Source organism: Taeniopygia guttata, chromosome 3 (assembly GCF_048771995.1).
Source record: "Taeniopygia guttata chromosome 3, bTaeGut7.mat, whole genome shotgun sequence".
NCBI classification, from domain to species: domain Eukaryota; kingdom Metazoa; phylum Chordata; class Aves; order Passeriformes; family Estrildidae; genus Taeniopygia; species Taeniopygia guttata.
Genome location: NC_133027.1, coordinates 33,346,431 through 33,371,714, shown reverse-complemented (window position 1 = coordinate 33,371,714; position 25,284 = coordinate 33,346,431). Strand labels below are relative to the sequence as shown.

The 25,284-nt window shown below is 44.1% G+C and overlaps 1 protein-coding gene across 3 annotated transcripts in view; it reads left to right on the top strand.

Annotated features, from left to right (window-relative positions):
* The first annotated feature begins 1,616 nt into the window (after positions 1–1,616).
* Positions 1,617–25,284, top strand: part of HTR1B (5-hydroxytryptamine receptor 1B) — a 38,933-nt gene continuing 15,265 nt past the window's right edge. Inside the window, exons 1-2 of one of the 3 annotated variants that reach the window (XM_041715069.2) lie at positions 1,617–2,812; positions 4,057–4,822. In XM_041715069.2, coding sequence (XP_041571003.1) covers positions 1,617–2,750 — 1,134 coding nt within the window. In that variant the 3' untranslated portion in view covers positions 2,751–2,812; positions 4,057–4,822. Of the gene's footprint in view, positions 2,813–3,657; positions 4,823–25,284 lie in introns of those variants that run through there. The other 2 variants (XM_002190133.6, XM_030267482.4) reach the window with 2 other exon arrangements.

Genomic DNA, 25,284 nt, shown 5'->3' with positions numbered 1-25,284 from the left:
TTTCGTGGTGCTGGAGCACAGGCATTTCACCGAGCTTGGAATTATCCTGACCCAGCAAAAAGCAAGCTCGCACTCCCTCTGTGTGCAAAACTTTCCTGCGGCTGCTGAGAACAAACGCTGGCAGGAGCTGCGGGACCTGGACAAACGCGTGCTCCCGCTGCTCCTGTCCCCGCCTGCCGAGCAATGGAGGAGCCTGTGGGACACATCAAGGCTGCTCAAGCGCGGGCGTGCCCCTCCATGCGCGCCAGAAAAACAAAGGAAAAAAAATATAAAAGAGAAAAACGGATTAGAAAGCCTAAGCTCAGAAGACACGGGATTACTAGAAGTGTAAAGCAGGCAATGTGATCCGGTGGGCCGCGCACCTCTACTGCAGCGGGGCTTGCGGCGCTCAGGGCGGGCGGTCCCGAGGTGCCGGCCCGCTCCGGCAGCGCCCCTGTCCCGCACCATCTCGCTCGCCCCGGCCCTTCCTGCACGGCCAGCTCCGGCACCGAGCGGCACTTGTAACGCCGCCGAGGGACGTGCCGGAGAGCAGTATACCCCGGCCCCGCCGGGCTCCCTTGGGAGCCTGGCATCGCCCAGCCCCACGGCGTAGCGGGCACGGTGCAAGATAAGATGGGAACAACGGCAAGACCAAGCAGCTCCCGCATCCACCCGTGCTGTGGCATCCCTCGTCGGGCTGGAAGAGGAGGGGCTGCTCCTCGCCTGGGCGGGGGACGAGCTCGGGCTCCTCCCGACGCCTGCAGGGGCCGGGGCGGGGGGCCGGCGGTGGGGCGGTGCGCGGGGTCGGAGCGGGCTGAGCCCCCCCGTCGGGCGGCTCGTGGGTGCCGGAGGGAGGGCCAAGGGAGGCGGCGGCGGCTCCTCCTCCGCGGGCAGGCGGGCGGGCAGCCCGCCCGACAGCGGCACCGGTTGCTCGGTGCCGGCGGAGCCGCGCCGCCCGCTATATAAGGGGCGGCGGCTGCTCGCTGCTCACTCACACCGGCTCCTGCCCGCAGCTGCCAGGGCTGGGCGGAGGCCGCGCCTCGACAGCATGGCCCGCGGCGGGGCGCAATGGGAGGTGGTCTCTCCCCCTGCCTCCCGCGGACCCTCCTCTTCCTCCTCCTGCTCCTCCCGCACCCGCGGCGGCGGCTGCAAACTTGCTGCGGCGGGCTGCGTGTGAAGGCACGGCCCGGCGGGGCGGCTCCGCTGCTCCCGCAGCCCCCGTCGTCGCGCCCGCAGCCCGGGGGGCGAGGCCGCCGCCCGCGGGCATGCGGCGCTGCCACCGCGCCCGTCGAGACACGGTGCGGAGCCGCGGGCGGCGGGGCTGCGCTTAGGGGCGGCCGGGGCGGGAGCCCCATGTCCGGGGCTCGCCGCGCTCCGCGGGCCGGCGGCGGGGCGATGAGCTGCCGGGGCGAGCGGGCGCGCCTGGCCCCCGGTTTGCCCTGCTCCCTCGCCCGTGGGGAGTGAGGCTCCGCGGAGCCCGCTCGGAGCTCCCGGAAGGGCGGGCAGGCGGGCGGGGAGGTGGTGCCGGCGCGGCGATGCTGCAGCCCTCCCCCGGCGCCGACGGGGTCCTGCCGGGGTAGCGGCCCCGCCGTGCCGCGCCGAGCCCCGCCGTCTGCGGGGGCGGCGGCCGCGGAGGGATGGAGCCGGCCGGCCCCTGCCGGGCTCAGTTGGGCTCCGCCAACGACTCTTACCGAAACTGTAGCGCCGAGGAAGTGATTTACCAAGATGCCACCCCTCTCTCCGGGAAGATCGTGCTCGCTGTCGTCCTGGCGCTGGTCACCCTGGCCACGGTGCTTTCCAACGCTTTTGTCATCGCCACGGTGTACCAGACGAGAAAACTCCACACGCCGGCCAACTATCTGATCGCCTCGTTGGCTGTCACCGACCTCCTCGTCTCCATCCTTGTCATGCCCATCAGCACTATGTACACTGTGACCGGCAGGTGGACGCTGGGTCAGATCGTCTGCGATATCTGGCTGTCCTCGGACATCACCTGTTGCACGGCGTCCATCCTGCACCTCTGTGTCATCGCCCTGGACCGCTACTGGGCGATCACCGACGCCGTCGAATACTCCACGAAACGGACTCCCAAGCGGGCAGCGGGTATGATCGCACTGGTATGGATCTTCTCCATCTGCATCTCCATGCCCCCTTTGTTTTGGCGGCAGGCGAAGGCCGAGGAAGTATCTAACTGTGTGGTGAACACGGACCACGTCCTGTACACCGTGTACTCCACAGTGGGAGCCTTCTACTTTCCCACTCTGCTGCTCATAGCCCTCTACGGGAGGATCTACGTGGAAGCCAGGTCGCGGATTTTGAAGCAGACGCCAAAGAAAGCAGGTAAAAGACTAACGCGGGCACAGTTAATTACAGACTCCCCGGGGTCGACCTCTTCCGTCACGTCCATAAACTCCAAGGCTCCCGAGGGATCCAGCGAAACGGGCTCCCCCGTGTACATGAACCAGGTGAAGGTGAAGGTCTCGGACGCCCTGCTGGAGAAAAAGAAGCTGACGGCCGCTAGAGAGCGGAAAGCTACAAAGACTTTAGGGATTATTTTAGGAGCCTTCATCGTGTGTTGGCTGCCCTTTTTCATCATCAGCTTGGTGATGCCTATTTGCAAGGACGCTTGCTGGTTCCACATGGCCATCTTTGACTTTTTCACGTGGCTTGGATATCTCAACTCCCTCATCAACCCTGTCATCTATACTATGTCTAACGAAGACTTCAAACAAGCTTTCCACAAACTCATACGTTTCCGATGCACAGGCTGAAATGTTGAATGCGATGTGCTCCCCGGGGCAGCCCCCATGCACGCCTGCGCCCGGCGCCACAGGTAGGTTCGCGTACCCCGCCCTGCCCGGAGAGCCGCCGTGCTCTGGGGGGAGGCGAGGGGTTGGAAATGGGGGGGCGGGGGGGGGTGCCACCCCACAGAGAGCTGGTGTTCAGACCCTCCGCAAGTGGCGGCGAGCGCTGGGGATGCTGCGGGCTCCTGACATTTCACAATCTGTGTGTGCGCGCGTCGTGTGTGCCCCCCCCCACCCCCCCCGCAGATCGCAGGGAGTGACTCACGGCAATCTGCTTTTAATTCCACCTATTAAACCAATCTGCCGCCATTTCGTATGCTAATGCCCGTGTTTCGGCCAATTAGTGCTAAACGGCGGTGGCTTTCCAAGCCCGCCGCCGAGCTCCCCGGAGAGCGCCGGGCCGGGCCGGTCCCCGCCCGCGGCGGCGTCCCCGGTGCCGCCCCCGGCACCGCTGGGCAGCCGGGCGTGCAGCCCCCTTGGAAGGGAGTCGATGCGGCCCCGGAACCAGCGGCTTGATGTTTTCTGTTGGTGTTTTCGGGGTTTTTTTGGCGAGGTAGGATAGGCCCCAGATGAAGGCTACTGACAAAGTCCAGCCCTACTACTTTCTGCCCTCCTCACGGCTCCGTCTGCTCCTGCGGGAGCAGAGCCGGCTGCCAGCAGGTGTCCCGAAGGGAAAGCTGTCCCTTAGCCCCCGTGGGAGACTGGACACCTCGGTGTGTCTCTTCACACGCGGAAGGGCTTTGCCTTTCCGCGACTCTTGACAGCAGTGGCTGCCTGCTCATCACTAAACTCAGCGCCACTTTCTGCAGAATGCATACATGCCTTTATTGTGATACTTTAATAATTCTGCCAATCTTTTGCTTTTTGTCTGCAGAATCAAGTTGCTATTGTAAAGACCCACTGCTTGAAACTTCCCCAAGCCCAGTTGCCAGACTCATGATGCTGCAAAAACGTCAATACATTCTGCCACCAAACTGCTCAGCTCTGCGTTTCAGTGTAATGACTCTGGCAGAGATGCTGTTCCAATAGGCACGCAGATCAGTTGCAAAAAAAAAAAAAAAGAAAAAAAAAAGAGGGCAGCCTCGAATCAAGGTCTATAATTCATCTGGAATGAAGAAAAAAAAGTTTGAGAGTAAACTCAATTTATTTTGCAGGCTTAACTTCTTAATTTGTTCTCCGGCCGGTTGTAGGGGTGTGCACAAGAGCACAGTTGTCTCTGTCTGTGTTGGTAGCATAGTTGTACTTCTGCACACCTGTAATTTCTTTCTTTCAGTGAGAAGAGTTGCTCCCTTCACCCATGAGGCCAAGAGGAGACAAACTCACGTTTAAAATAGGAGCATCACAGTAAATTCTGTAAATGACTCCTTCGGCTGAACACGTGTGAGAAGTGACAGTGTGCAAAAGTTTTATATTTGTATTTCAAAACAATAGTAAATGCAAATGCTCTAGAAACAAGAATTGTAGACCTGTTCAACTGCACTGCATATATGTAGTCTGTCCTCATAGTTGCCTTTAAAAAGGAACTGCTTCTTGCTTTTGCTCCATAAGAGCAGAAATAAAGAAGTCTAATGACCTTTTCCATAAACCAGCTGGGAATAGGAGTAGCAGTTTGATGCTGTAACCATGTTTTCCATTTTGTGTCAGTTGCACACCCTTACCGCATGAACCACTGCAAAATTTAGGATTCTCTAAGTACTTAACATTATTTAATGTATTTTGTAAAGAAGTGAAGCAGTTTGCTCTTTCAGAAGAGCTATTTCACCTGCAAAATAAATACCCATGAATCATGAATTAACTGATGTTAATGAAATTTCTTGCCTCCCTACTTCCCCCTTATGTTTTTTTTCAGTTTTTCTTTTCTTTTTTTTCTTTTTCTTTTCTTTTTTTTTTCCTCCTGATTGGACCTTAAGACAGGTCTATGCGTATTCAGCAGAGTTTCAGGATATGGTCCACCTGCTGTGATAGAACTGCATTGATTGTTCCTCTTACGTGTAAATGAAAATGAGTATAAACAATAAAACGCTTGACTGTGTTCTCAAGAGTTGTAGCAATTGTGTGACTGAAAGGAGTTTTTATTGGTTTACCTTCTTTCTCAGTATTGACTTTTTAGGTAACACTGATTTGATGAGTCACTCAAGAAAGCAACTGATGAAGGTTGAAATTACAAGCTTCAATCGGTTGTCAGTTTTTAAACAGGCAGCTTTATTTTCATTGTAGCTAGTTCTGTTAGGTATAATTATTACTATTTTCATGTAATGTCAGAAAAAATGTTTGTTTTTTCCACAAATACTTTTCTTACTCCTTTAAAAGCAAACAAAACTTACTTTAGCATCTGGTGGATAGGGTAATCAATGCTCTTTTAAAGCTGTGTGTATGTATTCCAGATGGGGGTTGTTAAAAGACTGGAAAAATCTTATATTATTTACCTGCCTGCTATACTTCAGAGAGTTATTCAAGTAATAGGGACTTACTTACTTAACTGGATAGTACAGAATGTGCATGACCCTTTGAGCTCCTACTGGTCATAGGCAGGAGGAAGTCTGCAAGATACAAATTGAAGCAGTGGAAAATAAACATTTTCAGTAATTTGAAGAAATCCAAAAGAATTGCCTTGAAGTTGCATACCTCTAAAAAATGAACTGGTATACTATGGTTCTAGAAAGTACCCTTTTAAATTACGAAAGACAAATGGGGTAAGAGGAGTTTTCTAAAATGTTATTTTTTTTTTAAATGCCTATAATAATTTTAAATATAAGGATTTTTTTTTACATATGTGGTGTGAAAAAAAGCAAGGAAAGTAACATAAAACAATGCTTCACCAATTCTCATTTGTCATTTTTTGATCTTGTAGAATGAATTTTGTTTACACCAAATTATTTCTCACTAGGCTTCTTACACATATGAGAAATGGAAAATGAGATTCCAAGTGAGTATTCCAGTGTTTCCAGAGAGTTGAGCTTTCTGTCAGTTTTACAGAGTTAGGGGGCTTGGAGAGCAGGGAGGTTCAGGTATTGGACCTCTTGTTCCTCGCACTGTTGGAGTATACCTTCATCTTCAGCAATGGGCAGCAAATACTGCCAGCTCCCTGTTGTGATGTGAGGATTTTGCTGAGAAGCTAGTTCATCAGGAAAATGCCCTTCTGAGTTTATGCTGAGGCTCTGAGCTTTCTGCACAAGCAAACAGTTAGATAGCCATGCTGGCTCTTGGGAAGACAGTTGGAAGCTGCCCTGAGTGCCTTGGGGGCAGAGGAGAAGAGGCTGACTCAAGCCCTGCTGAGGTACCTGGTAGTTAAAGGCCTTGTGCTACTGGAGCAGCAGCATCTACTTCAGAAAACTGTTCACACAGGGGGACAGGGAGGGTGAGGACACACATTTTTTTTGTAGTGAAAGAGAAGAAATGTAGGACAAATGTTGCTCAGTGATGGAAAATATAAATACGTAAAGCCTGTTCCAAGATTCATGTAGAGTGTTTTAGGGTGGGAAGAGTGTCCCGTGTGAGCATAGCATCTCTGTGACTGGCAGAGTGTGTCCTGGATGAACCTAGATTTTAAAAGATGCTCAGGGATGTGGTGGTAAAGTTTTGACTCTGTCTGAAGAGGTCTGAGAATTTTGCTGTCCTGCTTCTCCACTCCCTTGCTGTGCCTGGTCACTGCACTCTGCCTCTGGGAGGATGGAGCATCTGAATTTTTTAGTAGGTGAGGCTGTACTTTCTGTCCACCTTATGTCTGTATTCCTGTGGAAATGGCTCAGGGAATCCTGCCTCTGGGTGTTTTCTCATGGGAGCCTCTTCATGACTCTGCAGGTAAACTCCAAAGGTGCCTAAACCCATTTTGTTCCAGTCTTTCATTACAGAAGCAGCATGCCTTTCTTTTATCTATTTCTTGCCTTGGGTTCAGACACTCAAATTATGCTTTTGATACAAATCTCTGCTGGGCACTGAGGTTTGAAGTTGAACACACACTTGCATACCTTGTTTCCTACCTTTCATGAAAGGGATATGTGTATGACAGTGTTGCTGACTCCAGGTGCTGTGAGACACATGACAGTTCAACAGTAGTTGCTATTGTGGGAGCAGCTGTTTGCAGCCTCATAGCTGCCCTATTTTCTTAGTAATCCTCAATTTTATTTAAGAGGCATTTCTCATTTTTCCAATTGTGAAATTCCAAATTAATAAAACACAGAATATTGAAATCAAGAGGGGAAATCTCTTGCAATAAACCTTCATATGGCCATGCAGCAGCCAACGAAGTTCTGCCTTTTCTGCATGAACAGGACGAAGAAAATGCCTTGACTAATGTGCCAAGTCTCCGTGTGATAAAAGGGATTTCAACTAGATGTCCAGACATTTACACCATATTCCATGCTAAAGCATTTGAGGAGGCTGGCCTAGCCTTCAACCTCCAGCAGGGCCGTGTAGAGTAAGGACAATTCCATTTGGAGAAGCTGATTTCCACCCTCCGTTGCCCCTGCCTGCAAAAAGCCACTCTGCAGTCCATCAGAAGAACACTCCAAGTGCTTTCTGACTTGAAAATGCTGTCCCTGTGTTTCCTTGGTCAGTAAGGACTGGATATTGCCAGAAGTAAGCACTATTATATGAAAATCCAGATCAGTCTAAAGCTATTCTTTCTGGAAGCAAAGTGAAAATGACAAGTGGTAGTAACATTGGAGAGGAAACATTTGTAGCAGCAACTCAGGTTGAGCAATGTGGCTGACAGCAATTCTGCAGGCAAATAGTAAAATTCCATTTAAATTGAAAGGTAGCAGAGATTGAAGAGCAGGTCTCTCCACCAAAGAGAGGCTGGAGCAAAGAAAGACTTTGAGGAAGTCATACAGAATCTCCAGGCCTCGACCAGAGTGTAAAGAAAAAACCAAGGTTACTAACTACTCCAATCTCATGACTGCAGGAGACAGGTGAGCTGGCAGTTTCATAAAGAAGAACCATGCCCAGACACATGTAAGAAAATTACAGATGTTCAGATATGGAATGAAGTAGATGCCACTCTATTTTGTGTGGAGTTTGGTAAATTTTTTGTCATTAGAGGAACCAAACATATTTGAGATATATCCTAAACACCCCTCTATGTCAGTACACAATGATTAGTGGTTCATATTAAGAGATTAAGAGTTTTTTACATTCCAGCAGTTAGTACCTAAAATACAGAAGCAGTTTAAGTGTACTCTTTTACAGCAATGAGTCTGGCCGATAATGAGCTTGAAACATTTAAGCACAGAATAATCATATAGAAAAGCAAGCAGAAAATAAGGCTTCTTAATCAATCACCTGTTAAGCTTGAAAGATGTAATACAACAAGCAGCTCAATAGATGAGATGAGGAGGAGATCCACAGGATATCAAATTTACAATATTGAGATCAAAATCTCATACTGAGTCATTTTCAAGAGCTGGAGACAGAAAATCTTTGTTATTCTTTTCAGAGATCAAACTACTTGCAGTCATCCTTATAAAAGAACAAGACTTTTTTATTGTCTTTATACAAATAATACTTAGAAGGTTACAAACAGATGGAGTTCATGGCTGCAGGGCTTTCACTGAGTAATCATATGTTCTATCTTTTAGGCTGAACGGTCATAGAAAAATAGAAAAGGCGTGAACAGGGGTATGATTTTGTAAAACAACCCCTTTTTGGTATTTCTGTCCTTATGCAGAACCAAGGCAAAAATAAGAATAACAGAAAAAACAAGATATGGAAAATTTAAGCATTAATGATATTATGTGAAATTTCAGGAACAGGTTTAGGGCTGAATGGGGCAAAAATAATAAATATATTTCCAGAATTCAGAAAAGTGAAAATTAAATTAGAATTTTCCTTCTATCCATGCAACACTTTCATAATATTACTTGTATAACACCATTTCTAAAAATCTTGATATTCCCAAATGTTCAAATTAATTTTTTTTAATACATTCATGTCTGTTTTTACATTAAAGCATATACTTCCCAAGTTAATCTACTTTTTTTTTTCCCTGTAGATTTAAAATTTCAATTAATGCCCTTTCCTACCTGTATGTTGTGTTTAGAACATAAATCTCATTTAGATTCAGTCCTCTAATATCCAGTCTCTGAAAACATGAGAAATACTGTTCTCAAAAGGAATATTTGGATAAGTACATTTAAGAGAATTAGTGCAAAGCAAGCAAGATTCTTTGTTCCTTTCTAGAGGGCAAGGCTGTTTTCCCCTGAACTTGGTTCCTAGAAGAATCTGAGGAATATTTGGAAGATGCAGATACGATGGAAGCCAGTGCAGATGTAGAGAACAGCCAGGTGTTTGCGCAGCAGAAGGAAATCTGCTGTGCTAAGTTCATATTGGGACAGGTCTGTCTGACTCACAAGGGACATACCAAAACTCTGCATTTAATTGGGTGCAGAAATATTCAAATGAGTGATATATAGGGGAGAGATGGTGAAGGAAGATGCATTCCCTGGAGACCCCATGGGCTCTCTCTCCCCTGGGTCTGTGTGGCTCTGGCTCAGGGCAGCTCTGGCACGAGAGCTACACAGCCATGGATCAGGCTGGGAGAGCAATGCTAGGGCAGCCAAATCCAGCAGCCTCGTAGAGGTGAGGCTGCACAGCTCCATGTCCCAGGTCCAATCAGTAGTGAGGCTGAGCATGTTTCCCCAGCCACGTGCAAACGTGGATATATGTGCAAAACACACACAAACACATAGTCATTGCAAGCCACACGCATCATCAGCACAGACAGAAGTGCTCAGTGCCCACACCAGCACAAACAGCCCCGATGGCCTCATGGTCCTCACCTCTCTGGCTAATCAGGCTAGAAGTCCAGTAATAATTATACATATATATATATGCATATACATAGGGTGGAGCCCTCCAGCAGCTGGGCTCAAATACCAAATCCTAGTATCCAGTTTTTTTCACCTGGACATACGAGTCCCCAGTGCTGTAGCCCCATTGCAGCTGCTGGCACAGGTCATTGCACATACACACACAAACACACATTCATGCACATGTGCACATGCACCCAGTAGGGATGTCACAGTGGCACACACGCATGCACCTGGCTCCCAGGGCACCTCACCTACTCTCTGGCTACTCTGACTTAATCTTTGCAAGTGATCACACACTTACTCATGTTGCCTTCACCAGTTTTTGCACTCCAGACATACAACTCCTCCCACCCACGAGCCCACTGCAGTTAGTGGCTTTTAGATCTCCAGCCACACTTGTGCACACAAGATAGAGTCATAGCGTATGTCCAGACAATTGATACCAAACAGCCTTTGGTATCCAATTACACAAGGCCAGCCCCTTTCCTCCTTTTATCATTCATCCTATCATTTGCTCCTAAACTTGTTCCTCTGCAAATGGTCTTGAGCCCTCCCATTGCTCAGCTTTGATTTCTCCACCAGAGATTGAATTCTAAATCTCATGTTATCCCCAAATGCTCTTCCCTTGCATCTCATAATGCATCCCATATCCATAGAGAATAATCTCCTCCAGTCCTAAAAGTGCTCCTGTTGACTCCTTGTTATGGGTTTTATGCCTGGACACGGGCGCTTGTGTCCCCTAGAACCACCTGTGTCCCCTAGAACCACCTGCCTCTTTGCCTCTGTGATCTTCTGGGCTTGTGGAGATGGGTCTTTGATGGCCCTTTGGCCCCTCCATGATGGGTCTGGGAGAAGCTGAGGGAGGGTATGACTTAGCTTGCCTCACCTGCCATTGTCCCTGTGTTCCTTTGTGAGTTTGCAGATAAGCTTTTTACTATGCAACTTAAAATTTTCTTTCTTTCAGGAAAAAAATAGAAGGAAAACAGCTGGTAGGCACTGTTCCAGATGTCAGGAGACTAAATGTCTAATTTAATTGGAATTAATTATGATGTCAGAAACTACTTACTAAAATATAGCAAGAGCATAAAAAAAAAATCTCTTAGGAAGTCTTCATGTGGAATGAATATATAGACACCATAGGCGAAGTATTATTCAGATGGCCACTAAGTAATCTTCAGCAGTTCACAAATGAGTATTTCAAGGCTATTCTCTGTTTTGGGACCTTGAAGAATAATGGTCTTTTTGTGTCAGGTAAAAACCAGATTTTTCATCTCCCAGGTTTAGATCCTTTTTATCAGACAGCTAGATCTGAAGTGCCTTTGTACAAGGTTCGGTACTTTGATCCACACTAATGGAGAAGATGATTGAAGGAGTCATCATGATAAGTTAATCAGTCTCTTTCATTTATATATACTTGTGCTTTGGCTACAATTTTAGAAGGCGCCACTATTAGTTTCTTATGAGATTGCCAGTAAGGCACTGGTCAAGTCCTGGTGCCTGGGTAATGTACTCACATGCTTAGATATACTTCTGAGCAGTATATTTACATGCAGCTAAAACAAGAAACTAATAACCTCCTTGGTTTCAAAAAAAAAAAAAAAAAAAAAAGCAAGAGATGATCTCAAGTATGTGATCTGGGGCCTCACGGGAACCTTTGGGAGAGACACTGTCCTCCTCTTGGACAACAGCCAAGTCCCACAGATGTATATGAGACACAGAATATTCAAAATTTTCACTGGAGGGGCTTGGAAAATCAGTGAACAAAGACAAGTGATGCTGAGAAGGGGAAAATAATGTTATATGGGGGGAAAATATCCACTTATGAATGCACAATGAAATCACGAAGACTTTTTTTTTTTAGACATGCTAGGAGCACTTCTCTGTGAAAACAGTAAAAAGAGCAAAAAAAGGATTGCATATAGAAAACAAGGCAGAAGATAGCATTGCTTCAACTTGTAGATTCTGTGTCCTGTATCCTGCATACTACAAGAGGTCAAACCTGCCTCAAAAATTATATAGTAGAATAGAAAGCATTCAGTAAAACAGAGAGTGTCTTCAGAGTGTGTCTGAAGCCTCATTTAGATACAAGGAATCTCATATTCCAGCTGCCAAGATAGCTGAGATGGTACTTGAAGCTTCCACTTTGTACCACGCAAGGACAGCTCAGCATCATGGCAAGGGAAAGCACATTCAGAGTACAACAATTATTATGGGAAACAACATCTCTAAATGGATTTCTGCGTGGTCTGATTCCACTGGGTCTGAAAATCCCAAGGAAGGAAGCATTTCTGGTGCTTTTCTTCTCTTGAGTTTTACTGATTAATGCTGATTCCCCAACCCATCCTGCCCTGTCTGCATAAGGTGGAGAGGAATTAAGACACTTGACTATCCTGACAATTTTCCAGACATTGCTCCTCTATCACATGTAAAATTGCAGCCAAAAAGTGGATGCTGGATGGTGCAATAGTGATTGCATTCAAAGAAAGCATCATCTTAGGTTTTGAAGGGTGGGCATCCAACGATGAGGTTTCTGGAACTGGGAGACTGCTTTGAAAATCCAGGACCCAGTTCCTGTTACTCTGGATTATTAAGCAGATCTCTACACATACACAAGAATGAAATATTAAAAAATAAATGAAATTAGCCATTGTGCAATTTCCCAGAACTAGAGACTCCAGGGTATTGTAAGGAAAGAAGGCTCACCCGTGCTGCTCTGTATTCTTGCTCAGCTACACACAATTAGAGGGTGTTAGCTTTCATTTATGAAGGAAGGATTTTATCTGTTCTGTTTTTAATTAAATCACAGACCTTCTCACTAGTTCATAAATTGGCACTACTGTAAGTCAGCTTCCACAGAAAGAAGCTGGATGTCAACACCCTGTAGGATATTTCTGCCCAGCTAGTCTTTAAAATTGAAGTTATTTATTTCAATTAAATAAAAGTTACTAGTACTGGGAATTTTACATTTTGCTGTAGGAACAGTGAATTGATTTCTGCCCAAATGACAAGTTTCAGTCACACTTCAGTTACAGTTCACAAAATATTCTGAGTAGTTTGTCAGCAGATATAGTTGAGTTCCCTTAATCAGTCTTAGGGTAAGATCCTAAAGGGATTCCTTGAGCTTTTTTCCAAGTTGCATGGTTACTAGTTCATTTATTAGAAGGAGGTTCTTCACATTCTTTCAACTTCCTTTACATATGTGATTTTTGCCTGGGTAATCCATGTGGGTTAAATCCTTGAATTGGCTCAAGACAATACTCCTGCTTATAACAATTCAGACCTAATATTAAAAAGACAGTAGAAAGAATGGTGCAGTGTTTTCCCTGGTGTTTAATGAAGCAGGTATTCCTAAGCAGAGGAGCAATACTCGGGTTTATATAGCTGCAGATAATTTTATGGAAAAAAAGTGGAGATTTTTTGTGCTTTTAAAGTAATCCTAAGTGTTCCTTTCAGTTGTTTGAAAGATTGAAGTTTCTGAAGCTACTTTTTTCAAATCAAAGATTTGTGTCCTTCCCTTTCCAAATATCTTATTTATTTCTAAAAAATTATTTATGAAACTGAAAGGTTTGAGAAAGGAGTAACACAAACAAGTGCTCATACTGGCAAGGAAAATTGTATCTTCTCTAAAAGATTCCCTGAATGTGGCAGCAGTTCTTTATTTGAGGGACCTGCATGTATCAACATGAATGCTTCCTAAGTCCCAAGGAAAACTTTCAGGGCTAAAAGTCTCCTTTAGCTCAAAACTTCATATTTTCAGACCCACTGGACTGATAAAGAAGAACGGTTGTTCAGTACTGCTGTGGAGTTCATGTCAGCCATGTATTTATTTCCTTTAATATCTGAAATTACTGCAATTTTACTTTCATGTACTGCATAAAAGGCTGCTGGAGGCAGTGGAGGATATACCACTCCCTTTGACTGAGGGATCATGGGCTCCATTAGAGTCCAAACATCACACTTTGGGAAGGACTGCCAGTAGACAGGGATATTACATCTGTAAATCAGTCAGCTCTCTGTCCAGAAAGCTCTGGGCATTCAGGGCTGAAAGCAGCCACAGCCTCCGGTCAGCTACTCTTGGGCAGCAGGTTACACACCACGGAGGGGCTGGCGAGTTTCCATGGGACCAGTGGAGTTCAGGAGCTGGTTCATAACGCCAGGCAGCCCCACACTAGGCTGGGAAGGTCCTGTGAGACGCTGGCAGGGGCAGGACTGGGACTGAGGGTGCTGCCACAGCAGCCGATCCGGGCTCAGCAGAATGCTCCGATGGCTCCTGCTGCTCCTGGGGAAGAGGCACAACCAGCTCCCATTTCTTGAGGGAGAGTCACGAGGATTTGGAAAAGGACTTGGCAAGCAGCCCAGGAATAAGGAAGGTAGAGAAAAATGCTTTTTCCTTCATTTAGTCAGCATCTGGCAGAGGCAGGGCACGGGGCTTCTCTGAAGGAAAGCTGATGTTTAGTACAAACAAGCCTTGTGTTTGAGAGGTTGGACACTTCAAAATGTTATGATCAAAAGAAACAATAGACAGATAAGTACTTTTATGTTGCTTGACCTCGATGAGCAGCCTAACAGCTCACTTTCCCATCCTCACTGCATGTAAGATATTAAATTAATTTCATTTTTCCTTGAAATGCTGAAATTCAGTGTGAGGCAATCTCTCCTCATACTGCTGAGACCTCTGACCCCAGGAAAATATTTTTTATTCTGCTCCCTGTGTGTTGCTGCTCTTCACCTTCCCGAGGGGACCCAAGGCTTAGCTAGCCCCAGTGGCTGCCCGAGCTGTACTTTGCAATGCTCTTCCCTTGCACCAAGGCCCCATCAGCCACCACAGCACCCATCTCACAGGCACTGCCCCACGCCATGGAGGCCCTGAGGCCCTGTGCCACCTTGCTGCCAAGAGGGACTGCCAACTCGACATGGAGAAACACCAGGTTGGTTTTGAGTGTCCCTAAGTAACTCTGTGCCATAGATCTCCTCTGTTAAGGAAGTCAATGATACCAATCTTCTTTTGGTAAAATAAGCATTATTATCATCCTCTACTTTAAAGAACATGTTTGTGTCAGTCCTAGGAGAGCTGTTTTCCAAAGGATCATGAATTCATCAGAGTACTCACATGATTTGGCCCTTAGTGTTTCAGAAACAAAAATGATGAGTTGCAGCCTCCCACCCCACCCACAGTTCCAGAAAATGTGATATAAGATGACAGCAGAGAATTTCAATCAGATGATGTTGTTTTCTGGCCTGTTGTAGGCCAAATCTGAAGGTTCAGAACTCACATCCCTTTTCTCAGTACCTCAAAGCAAGTTTCTCTTTTGTGAGCTTTTTCCATGTTTCAGGATACAGTGCAAAATGATGCTGAGGGTAGCTGGTGATTTGCTACAATCTGACTGAGAATCAGAAAAATACAGGCGATATCAGAACCCAAACCTGAGCAGAAATATCCATCTTTAATGCAGAAAGTGATGGAAAGTTCAGCCTGGCTTCAATATCAGGCAGAACAGTCCACTAGTCCCCTAGCTTGCAATTCCATACCAATACCCCTGATCTTCAGGAGTAAGTACCTCTTGCTTCTAACTCCCCAGGGTTTGTGCATGCTCTCCTCTTCCTGTATGGATGCTACAAAACTTTCTTAGTTGTGTTTTAGTTGTTACAAGCTCTCAAATCAGCCCTAAAGTATCCCAGGAGCCTGATTTTGAGGAATGTCAAAAACAGAGGGATAAAATGTGTTGCCTATAATGTGTTAAAATGTGTTAACTATAACTGAAGTATTTTCATGTATCTGTGTCAACATTAAGCAACAGAATGAAATAATAAGTGCATGAGTGCAGAGTGCCAGTAAATAACTCCACACTTACCAGTCCCTTTGATTAGTTTTAACACTATTTTTTACCCTGAATATTTCAGACAGGAGACTCATAACTATCCCTGCCCTGGGCTGGCATTCACTTGCTTTTCAGCAAACTCCAAAAGTGTCAGGTCCCACTTTTTTTTGTCTTTCAGACAGAGACCTGGACTCCGCAGTCAGGTCTAACTCTGAATTAGGAAAATGCTTTTCATTTCCAGCAGCTGGTTCATTCTCAACTCAGCCAGGGAAGAGTCCTGACACCCTTGTTCTTCCTGACAGAGCTCTTATCTGTTCCCTCTAGCTTTGGGAAAGCTACTCTTCTTTGGGTGTTGAGCTGCTGCAGTTCTTTGCTTGGTTTAGACAGTAAGTAAGGAAAATTCACTATACTTCTCTGCTAGGCTAAACCACTAGTGAATCATAAATCTGCTTAGACTACTCTTATTGAACAGAGTAATGTAAAGAAGGAAGTATTTTAATCCATTAATCCTTGCTTTTCTTATATATATGTATAATAATACTGTACCCACCATACTATACCCAGCAATACAAATACAATTGATTTAGTAGGAGAAAATCCATGCAACCTAAAGCATGAAGCTGAATCTGTGTTACTCAAATTGTTATCTACTTTTATTCATTTAGAATAGAGCTAATAATGAATAGTATCTATAAATATTTCCTCCATTAATTGGCTTACATATTTGTTTTATAATGATCGTTAAACCTACAAGCTGAAGGCACTAACTGAGACATACAGTGAAAATCTTCATGGAAACTTTGGGAGAAGAGGTGGGGAAAGAGTAAAGTAATTCCTTGCTCCTCAGTGTTGTGTGGCATCACTCACAAGGAAAGAGGAGGAAAACTTTCTTCTAGACATGAGAAATTCTGTTTTGAGATGAGTCGGAGAGGTTCTCAGCCTTTGTCCTGTGCTCTTCACGTGCAAATGGATGTGAGTGTGGAAAGAAGGTCTGTGGCATATGCAAGAGCCATCATGACAAAATAACTTGATAGTGGTGGGTAAGTTTTCAATAAACCTAAGAGAAAATGGTGCACAACATAACAGCTATTGAATTCAGTTAGGGAGAACATCTTGTTAAATGTAGTCTTAATGATGCCATTGTAATTTTATCCTTTGTGACTTTATTTCATGACTAAAACCCTATGTTTCTTAATTATGTTTTAATCAATAATCATGTCAAGAAATAAACCTGGCTAGTTCTTTGACATACAGCAAAGCATTCCTTACTCTGGCTGGTTACAAATCTGAAAACTGTGGCATTGGGCACCTTTAAAAATTGCTGAGTTACACAGTACATTATGTTTCTCTTATCTAAAGAGCAGTAGGATAAATCCCTCTAGAGGGTCTTTGGCAATCACAAGATTTAGGAGAGGAAACAAATTTTTCTTGGGACCAGTGATGTCAAGTGAAATTCTATGTCCAGCAGTAAAAAGCTGGAAGCATGACCGGTGGGCTCCTTAATGGCTTTTAACTGAGACCAGACTTGACAGTAACCTGTAAGTTTAGGGTAATGGTGCATTTGGGGTTAACTGTACACACAGTGTCTCTCCCTCTCACCTCTGAGAGTACTCTAAATCATCATGTTGGTCTCTGTATGTCTTCTTTCTCTTATACACTATATTTTTTATGACTGCAAAATCCTTTGACATGTCCAGTCCTCTTCTGTACATTATCACAGACATTACCCCAGCTGACGACTGAATTTCAAGTGGAGATTTTAAGGGCCAAAATAGTATAAGCTCAAAGGGCCATCGACTGAGATGTTGATCTGGTGTGCCAGTTTTCCAGTGAGTGGTGATGTCACAGTGTTAAGCCAGTATCATACTTAGATCCCCTGACTGCACAACTTGCATGGCCACACGTCTGTTGTCACCTGGGTGCACACTGTGTTATTGGAAAGAGCAGAACTCATGAACCTGGAGCCACAGAAAGAAGTCAAGAGGACCTCACCTTTTTATTGATAGAAGAGCAGTGCTAGTAATAATTTGTGCAGATTATGAGGGTTAAAAGAAATAAAGAAGATAGACTATATCTTTTGGTAAAGAGAAAAGAATAAATGACAGTTTAAAAATCATTCAGGATGTCACCTGAAAATAATTACTTGGAGAACAACATATTGCAGCCTGCAATAGACTGCAAACACACACATAAACCAAAAAGAAAATATTTGTTAGTGAATAAAACATCTTATTTTGGTGCTCCTAACTGTAAACACTCAGATTTTTCTAGCTACTGCACTTCTCTCAAAAACTACTATAGAAGATCTATGAAAGAAAAAAAATCTGTAGTGAGGAGTTCATGTTTTAGAAGAGGATGATACAGAGAGGAAAAAGTAACATTTGCCTGAATGTACCTCTGCCCATGAGTCAAACCCTGAGTAGGTGCAAGCAACAGGTGACTTATACAATTTTGTTGTGGTGGGGGTTTTTTTGGTTTTTTTTTTGTTTTTTGTTTTTTTTTTTATCAGTACCTACAGTTTACTTTTTTCCTCTGATCTCTCTTTGGTTGCATTTAGCTCTAGCCATTCTATTTTTTATGCTGTCCTTAAATTAAATCTTTCCTTCAAATTTGTTCTAAACCATACCTTTAATAAATAATTGTTTCAGCTGAACTCTTGCTCTTCTTATATTCTTTCCACCTAATAATAGGATTATTTTGGCTTTTTGTCATGTTTGCATTCACCATTTGGTTTTGGGATTGTCACCTAGAGAAACTGCTGTTCCCACTGAGTCAGTGGGAGGTTTGATTTGTATCACTAGAAAGATACTGTGTGCTTAAACCATGGGAAATACTGAAAACTGATAGCTAGTGGAGAGGAGTGGAATTCTAATGACTGAAATAAATTTGTGCTAATGATCATAGATGGAAAATTGTAGGGATGTGTGTGGTTTGGGTTTGGGGTTATTTTGTTGGTGTTTTTTGAGGTCAGCAAATTGTACTTTGACTGATCTACTGAAGCATTCCTATCATCCATTAAGCATCCTCATTACAGCCTTTGGCTTGACTAGTCGCAAATCAAGTGGCTTCTAGTTCAGGTGGAAGAGGTGGTTCACACTTCAGCCTGCCAAAAAGACCCAGGAAGCGAGCTGGGCCTTGAAATTTGGCTGGTAGCAATCGGGCTGTAGTTACCAATGGATAACTTAAATTGATCTATTTAGGTGTAGGGGAGGGGTGAGAATCTGAGTGAAGGTTGATTACATTAATGTGGCCTTTAAATGTGGTGATACAGTAAATGGGAGAGGATAGATCAGTCACAGAGCCTTGAAAGCACTGTGAGCAGCTTATGTTTGTTGTTACAGAATACAAGGAGAAGAATGGTACAGTCAAAACAATGAGCTAAGAAAACTAACTTTGCTGCTGACAGGCTAGAAGCAAGGCAAGATGGTATTTGTCAAAGACAGGGAAACGAATACTGTGGGAAGCAAGTAATGAGAGAGTGAGTGATGTGGTTGTAAGTTTCTGCTGTGAAGAAGTGTTATGCAGTGAGAATTGAAAGGCAGACATGGATAAGGAGGTCACATCTAAGATTATTCACAATCATAAGTCTTTGTGGTATTTTCCAGTGGTAAGGCTAAAGGTAATGGGAAGAAAGACAGGATTTGGCTTTGAACATTTTGCACTTAATCTTAAAGTCTTAAGTCAGAGCACTAAGAGGAAATGCCAGTGCAGCAGACTATTAGTTTAGCTTAAGTTAAGTGAGACATGTCTATGGATGGGTAATAAATCTGTTGGTCACTGACCTAAAAATGATAGATGATTTTTTATTTACCAGTATGGCTTATTTATGCGCAAAAAGCATAGAAGGAATAAGGCTGCAAAGTTTCTACTGAGTGCTGGGTCATGGAGAAGATGAATAAGCACCTTCAGAGCTCTGCTACAGGAGCAATTGTAGAGGGAGAAGGTTAACTGTGTGAAGATTAAGTTACAGACATCAAGTGAGAATATTCTGCTGCTAAGAAGAAGACAGTAATGGGGTGGGTTAAACACCAGGTTTGCCATTTGATCAAGAAAATGATTAGAGGTTGTCTCAAAAGGGTTTTGAAAGGAACACAAAAGGCATAAATTATTTTGTATGGAAGAGGAATCTCATCTATATATTGTAGACAGCACTGAAAGATAATGGTGCACTAATGATGAAAATATTGGAGTAAAGAGTGAGTTTCCCTAAAATGAAAGAAATTAAAGCATTAGAGGCAACTACACATTTTTATTCTGTCCTATCTGTGTTGTACATATGTTTGGCAAAGGTCTTTTTCCTTATGCATGTATGTCTCTTAACTGGAGATCTTCGATTCTGCTCTAATATAGCTGATTGTGAGGCTACTAAAAATCTGTTTCATACCTCAAGAAACTATCTGCCTTATATCCATATGTGGTGTCATCTGCACAGAGTAACTTCAAAATTAAACATTTTTTACATAAATCTTTTATCTCTCAAATGTCTTTATATCATTTCATCAATGGCATCTTCTAGATGTGGCCTCAGTGATGGGTGATGAATGTAGGACCACAGTGTCAAAGGCATAGGACTTCAGACAACAGCAGAGCTGTGCCACGATTTGGGTATCTGCAATGGAACACTTGTGCCCTGTTCTGCATGGACAGAACCTTTTACAATCACTGCCACTCTCCTACACTGACAGAGATGGGTCAGCAGTATCTGCAAGGCCTCTCTGCTCCATGAAGCTGCAAGCAAAGGCTGCAAACTGGCCATGTTTCCCTTTGTTCCCTGATAGCAGCTCACCTCTGCCCTGCAGAGAGCCAGAGGGATTACAGAGGAGCAGTGCACAGGATGGAACCATCTTGTGCTGGGGCAGAGAGTCCTCTGGGAATAAGTAAAGCACGCCCAGCCCTTGTGCTCCTGAACTTCAGTGTAAGGTCAAAGGCCTGTGGGAACAGCAGTTCTTCCTCCTTCCCCAGCAGCATCAGATTGGCAGGCAAGCTGTCTGAAATCCTATTGATCGCTTGTTCAGAAAGTTCAATAGTGTCAGGAATGTTGCCATACCTTTTCTTCTTTTTGAATTGAAGTCACGAAAGAATGAAATGCTTTTCTGCTCTGAGAGGTGTCCAAGCTCAGTGATTCTCAGTCATGTTTTTTTGTTGGCTTTTGTTGTTGTTGTTGTTGGGGTTTTTTGTTTGAGTGGAGGCACTACAGTTTCTCTGGTTTGTGTTTACTGAGTTTAAATGTATTGTCAACAAGTTCGCCTTTCTTAAATATTGTTTTGTGAAACTCTTCAAAATTATCACCCCAGCTACAGAGATCTACAGCTTCATGGCTCATCAGCACTAGCCTGTGCAAAGAGGTAGTGTTCCTCCTGCAGCCTCTGCCTTGGAGGTGAACACATTGTTGTGCTTTGTCTTTGGGGATGACTTGCATTGCCTGCCAGCTGCACCTGCTGCAACATGGGGGTGGGCAACACAGATGTGCAACATGAGCATCTGAGCCACAGCATCTGGGGGCACGAAAGGTGAAAGGGCATCACATGGTGCCTATTCCTGTCCAGTCCCTGTGGGGAACAGCAACCTGGACTGCTGCTTTGTCTGACTGTTAATGGGGGTGAGAGCAGGGCTCCTCACACACCTTCTTCACCACTATTTCTGAAAGCAATCTGGCTCTGTCTGACATCCAAATGTGCTGCAAGTGTGTGAAGAGGAGCAGTCAAGTGAATTGGAAACTGGATATCAGCTCTATATGTTACATGACCCAACCACAAAAAACAACTGGCATCCTAAATCAATGTTACCCATTTAATAACCAAAATCCTATATAGAATCATGTCTATAGAGATATAAATGGCCAAATCCTATTTTCTGATTTCAAGGAACAAGAGCATGTCTATTTTCACTGTAACAAACCAAGTTTATAGCATAAGATGGTAATATTTAAAGCATCCCTAACAAAGATGGTAGAGCTATAAACCAGATTTCAAGGAATTAAAACACTGGTTTTGAGGCCTCTTATTCCAAATATTTTGCAAGTACAGATTTTGAATTACAGTGTTGTCCAGTCTGCTTCTGGTCCTCAGGTCCCGTGTTTCAGGATCTAGACACAAGACTTTTCAGAGGTTTTTATTTACTTTAAAACTGATTTTCACTTAAGCAGTAGCTGATTGTGAAAAGGCTATGTCTTATGTCAGAGCACTCAGTGAAGCATCTCTCCTGGGTATCTTTTTGAAGCACTGTAGGAAGTACTGCCGTCAGGAAAAGTTGATGCCAGAACAGGCAATGTCAGTGCCTATTTCAGCAGAAAGTCATCTGGGTCAGCTTAAATCACCAAGGTAGGTTATTATAAAACCATTTCTGTAGGAGGACACCTGCTCAAGTCCCAAGGGTACGTGTTTAGGGTCACTTTTAATTTAAATTATTTTCTTTCAAAATATGACAATATTTGATGGTGATTAAATTTAGAATTCATGGGTAATTAGCTGGAGGGGATAAAAAAAAAAGCTATCTACAGATGCTTAATTCAGCCTGTGTCAGTAGAGCTCCAAAAGCACATCCCTCCTATAGTCTTCAGAGCTGCTTTTCTGGGGTGATCATGTAGTGTTTTGGGAAGACACTGCCTGGGCACAAAGCACAGTAAGAAAAGACAGAACATCTGGGCCCTCCTTAGAGATATATCTTATTCCTCTGACCTTGTGCAGCTAGCTTTACAGAGCTATTCAACTTTTCAGAAATCCATTCCCAGCTAGAAAAGAGCAGTTCCTACTGGGAGTTTTGCTGTGCTCCAAGAAACTTTTGTCAAGGTTCTGAATAGTGGGGAAGTTCCTAATTGCTTTTAACCATCCCTGTCCTTCTCCCTGCTTTGTTACTTTTTTCTGCTTTTGACTCCCAAGATATTCTGGAGCGCCTCTCAGCTCTCAGAGGAAGCATTGAAGCCGATACAAAGATCTCCCCAGACAGCACTATTTGCCGTGCACATGCTTTATTGACCTTAACCCTAAGAACCATATTCTCAAGCTCTGCCTCCTGGTATGTTATCTCTTAGCTATTGATGTAACTACAAATAAAGAGGATTCCTGACACAGTTTATGTTCTTGCCCGCACTATAAATGGTTGCATTTTTATTTAGATGGGATGGAATTCTGGATCATACTGTAGCTACCAAGCAGCACTGTGGTGTCTGAGCTGTTATTCTCATGGACTCTGCAACAATATCTGTGACTGGTATATATGTTGTGGAGCCAGCCAGCCCCACTTTGAAGCTGCTGAGCCTTTGCACTGCTTTGGTTTTCCCTCTGCAAGCTGCTTCTTTGTCTCTCTGGTGGAAGGGATTGGCAGCATTAGCCTCACCGGAATGAAACAAGTACAAAAGACTTCTTAAATAGGACACATCCACACACAGACTGAGGTGGCATTTAAGAAAGTGATATATCAATAAATTATTAAAATAAGCCTGATTGCCCTGACTGAATCCAAACAAAAAGGGGTTAATGCTCTTTTAAGATGAAGGCAAAGTCTCCTTGGTTATATGGGCAGAGGCACAGAGGGACAGTAAGGACCCTGTCTGCAGTAGCAATGCTGCTACTGGATTACTGGCTGCAGGTCGAAAGCACAATGCAGAACTGAAGAAAATTCTAACAAGAGCTGCATAAAGAGCTTAATATCTGAAAAAGCAGCCTTTTTAATGAGGAACTAGGAGTGCCAATACGTTTTCAATCATCAGCTCAAGGCTCATTAGTGTAGTAGGCAGATGTTAATTTTGACATCCTAAGGCTGAGCTGGTTTCTTCCACTGTGGAAGTCAGATGGAGCCTGAGTAGTGGTAGCAAGACAGCTCTGGGGTTTGTTGCTCCTGCCCCTAGGAGATAGGAAGAATGGGGCTGGTGACTGCTGCTCAGGAAGTAGGCTTTTTCTCACACCAACAATATTTTCTATGCCACAATCTGTCTTTTCTCAGGAGAGGCTTAAATCTGGATGTTTTACATGGTCCTAGACATGCAAATGCTAATGTCTGTGACACTATTGTCTTTTACGTGACCTTTTATGTACGGCCCTCAGAAACAACCTAATCTCTCTGAGCCTAAGAGGACATCCTCACAACTTCCAAGGGGACCAGAGTGGTGCTTACATCTCCCAAAACAGAGCTGGAATATGGTCAGGGCATATCCAGCAGAGCAGGCCTTCAGCACACCCTGAGAAGTGCGCTAGTCCTGTGGTATATATCCACTTTTATTTTCAGTCCCTTTGGACAAAGTTTTCTCTCTTATAAGAAATTTATCTGGAGCCCAGATAAATCTAATCTTCCTGAAACTTATTCTTTTGCTTCATTATCAAAGAAACCATCTGATCATTCTTCTCAATTAAAATAAGTATTTTTACTTCAGCTCCTTGGAGATGCAAATGTCTCTTGCTAGAACAAAGTCCTTGACTAGCTAATTAATAACTTCTATGAGCTGAGAAAGCTCTCTCTATTCCTCCTCCCATTTTGACTCTGACACGGTGAAATTATCGTAAACTTACTTTATATTCTCTAATATTAGATATATATCAAAAATGTCCAATACAAATATCTAACCATGATAAATTATTAGACTTGACTGAAAAGCAGACACAGTGGTGAATAATGACTTTGGGGTGATGTGATCCCAACAAGCTTCTTACTGACCATGTGTGACAGTCTCCCATTACAGTTACTTCCAAGGATAAAGAGTGGTGATGGGCTTCAGAGGTTTTGTTATTCCAGTGACTCTGTGGAGGCAGGTAAATAACTATTGTGACACCATAAAAAGAGTGGGAAATTCAGAAATAAGTTTATATCATTATGTAAGCCGTACCCAGTCTCGGCAACCAATATTATAGCATCTTGCTGAGCTTAGTTAGCTGAGACAGTTTCAGGCAAGCATAGAAGCAGCTAGTCCTCTCTTTTTGGTATAAACTGTGTGCTTTATGTCATGTTTTATACTCATCTCATATGGAGATGTTTTTCAAAATTAGCAGGCATGCAATTCAGTAAATGTGTTAGTGGAACCATTGCATGAGTAGCGCTTATTGTTAATAGAGTTGTTCAGGGTTTTTCTGTGCTGGTAGTTTCATGGCATTGTTAAGAGCTTTGTACCATCATCTATGTGCTGCTCTATTGTCATACCAAAGTTCAGATGATTAAAAGAGTATTAAGATTCTGGGTTTTTTCCTCCAGATTTTTTTTTTTTTCTAATGTCAGTGGAAAAAATAGATCTTTTCTGAACAAACTGTACCCCAGCACATCGCTCTTCACACATGCTAGTTTTGGATAAAAACCTACCATCACCTCAGATTTCTCTGGATCTTTCCTGAGCAGAAGCTCCTGAGATTGTTCCTTTATAGTCTTCCCAACTACTGCAATGTAAGTAGTACAACAATAAGTTATTTGTCTTCTTCATGAAGTACTGAGTCTATCTCTGCAAGAACTAGCAGAACCGTGTAGCAAGGTACCTGGAGTCCCCATTTGCTAGCAGGGACCACTCCAACTATTGGCAAAGCAGGCAGTGCCAGATGAGTTAAACAACTGCAGCCCATCTGCCCCTTTCATCTGCCCTGAAGCTTTGCAAGTCCAGCTGTTTGCTGGACCAGGAAAAGCCTGGTGGTGATTTCAGGGGACCCCCTTCCTGCAGCAGTGGGAAATCTGACTCCTTTCTCTCTGCTACTTTGCAGCAAGGGCAGACCTCTGTCCCACCTTCAGTGAGACCAATTTCTGCATGCTGAAAAAGTAGAGAAGACACACAGAAAAATCATGGACATGCACACACAGATTAACTTTAAACCCAATTGTGACTATCAGCATTCAAACAACATATGATTTAGCTGTCTAAAGTATGACATAGCTGTTATTAAACAAGGTGCATATTTTCAA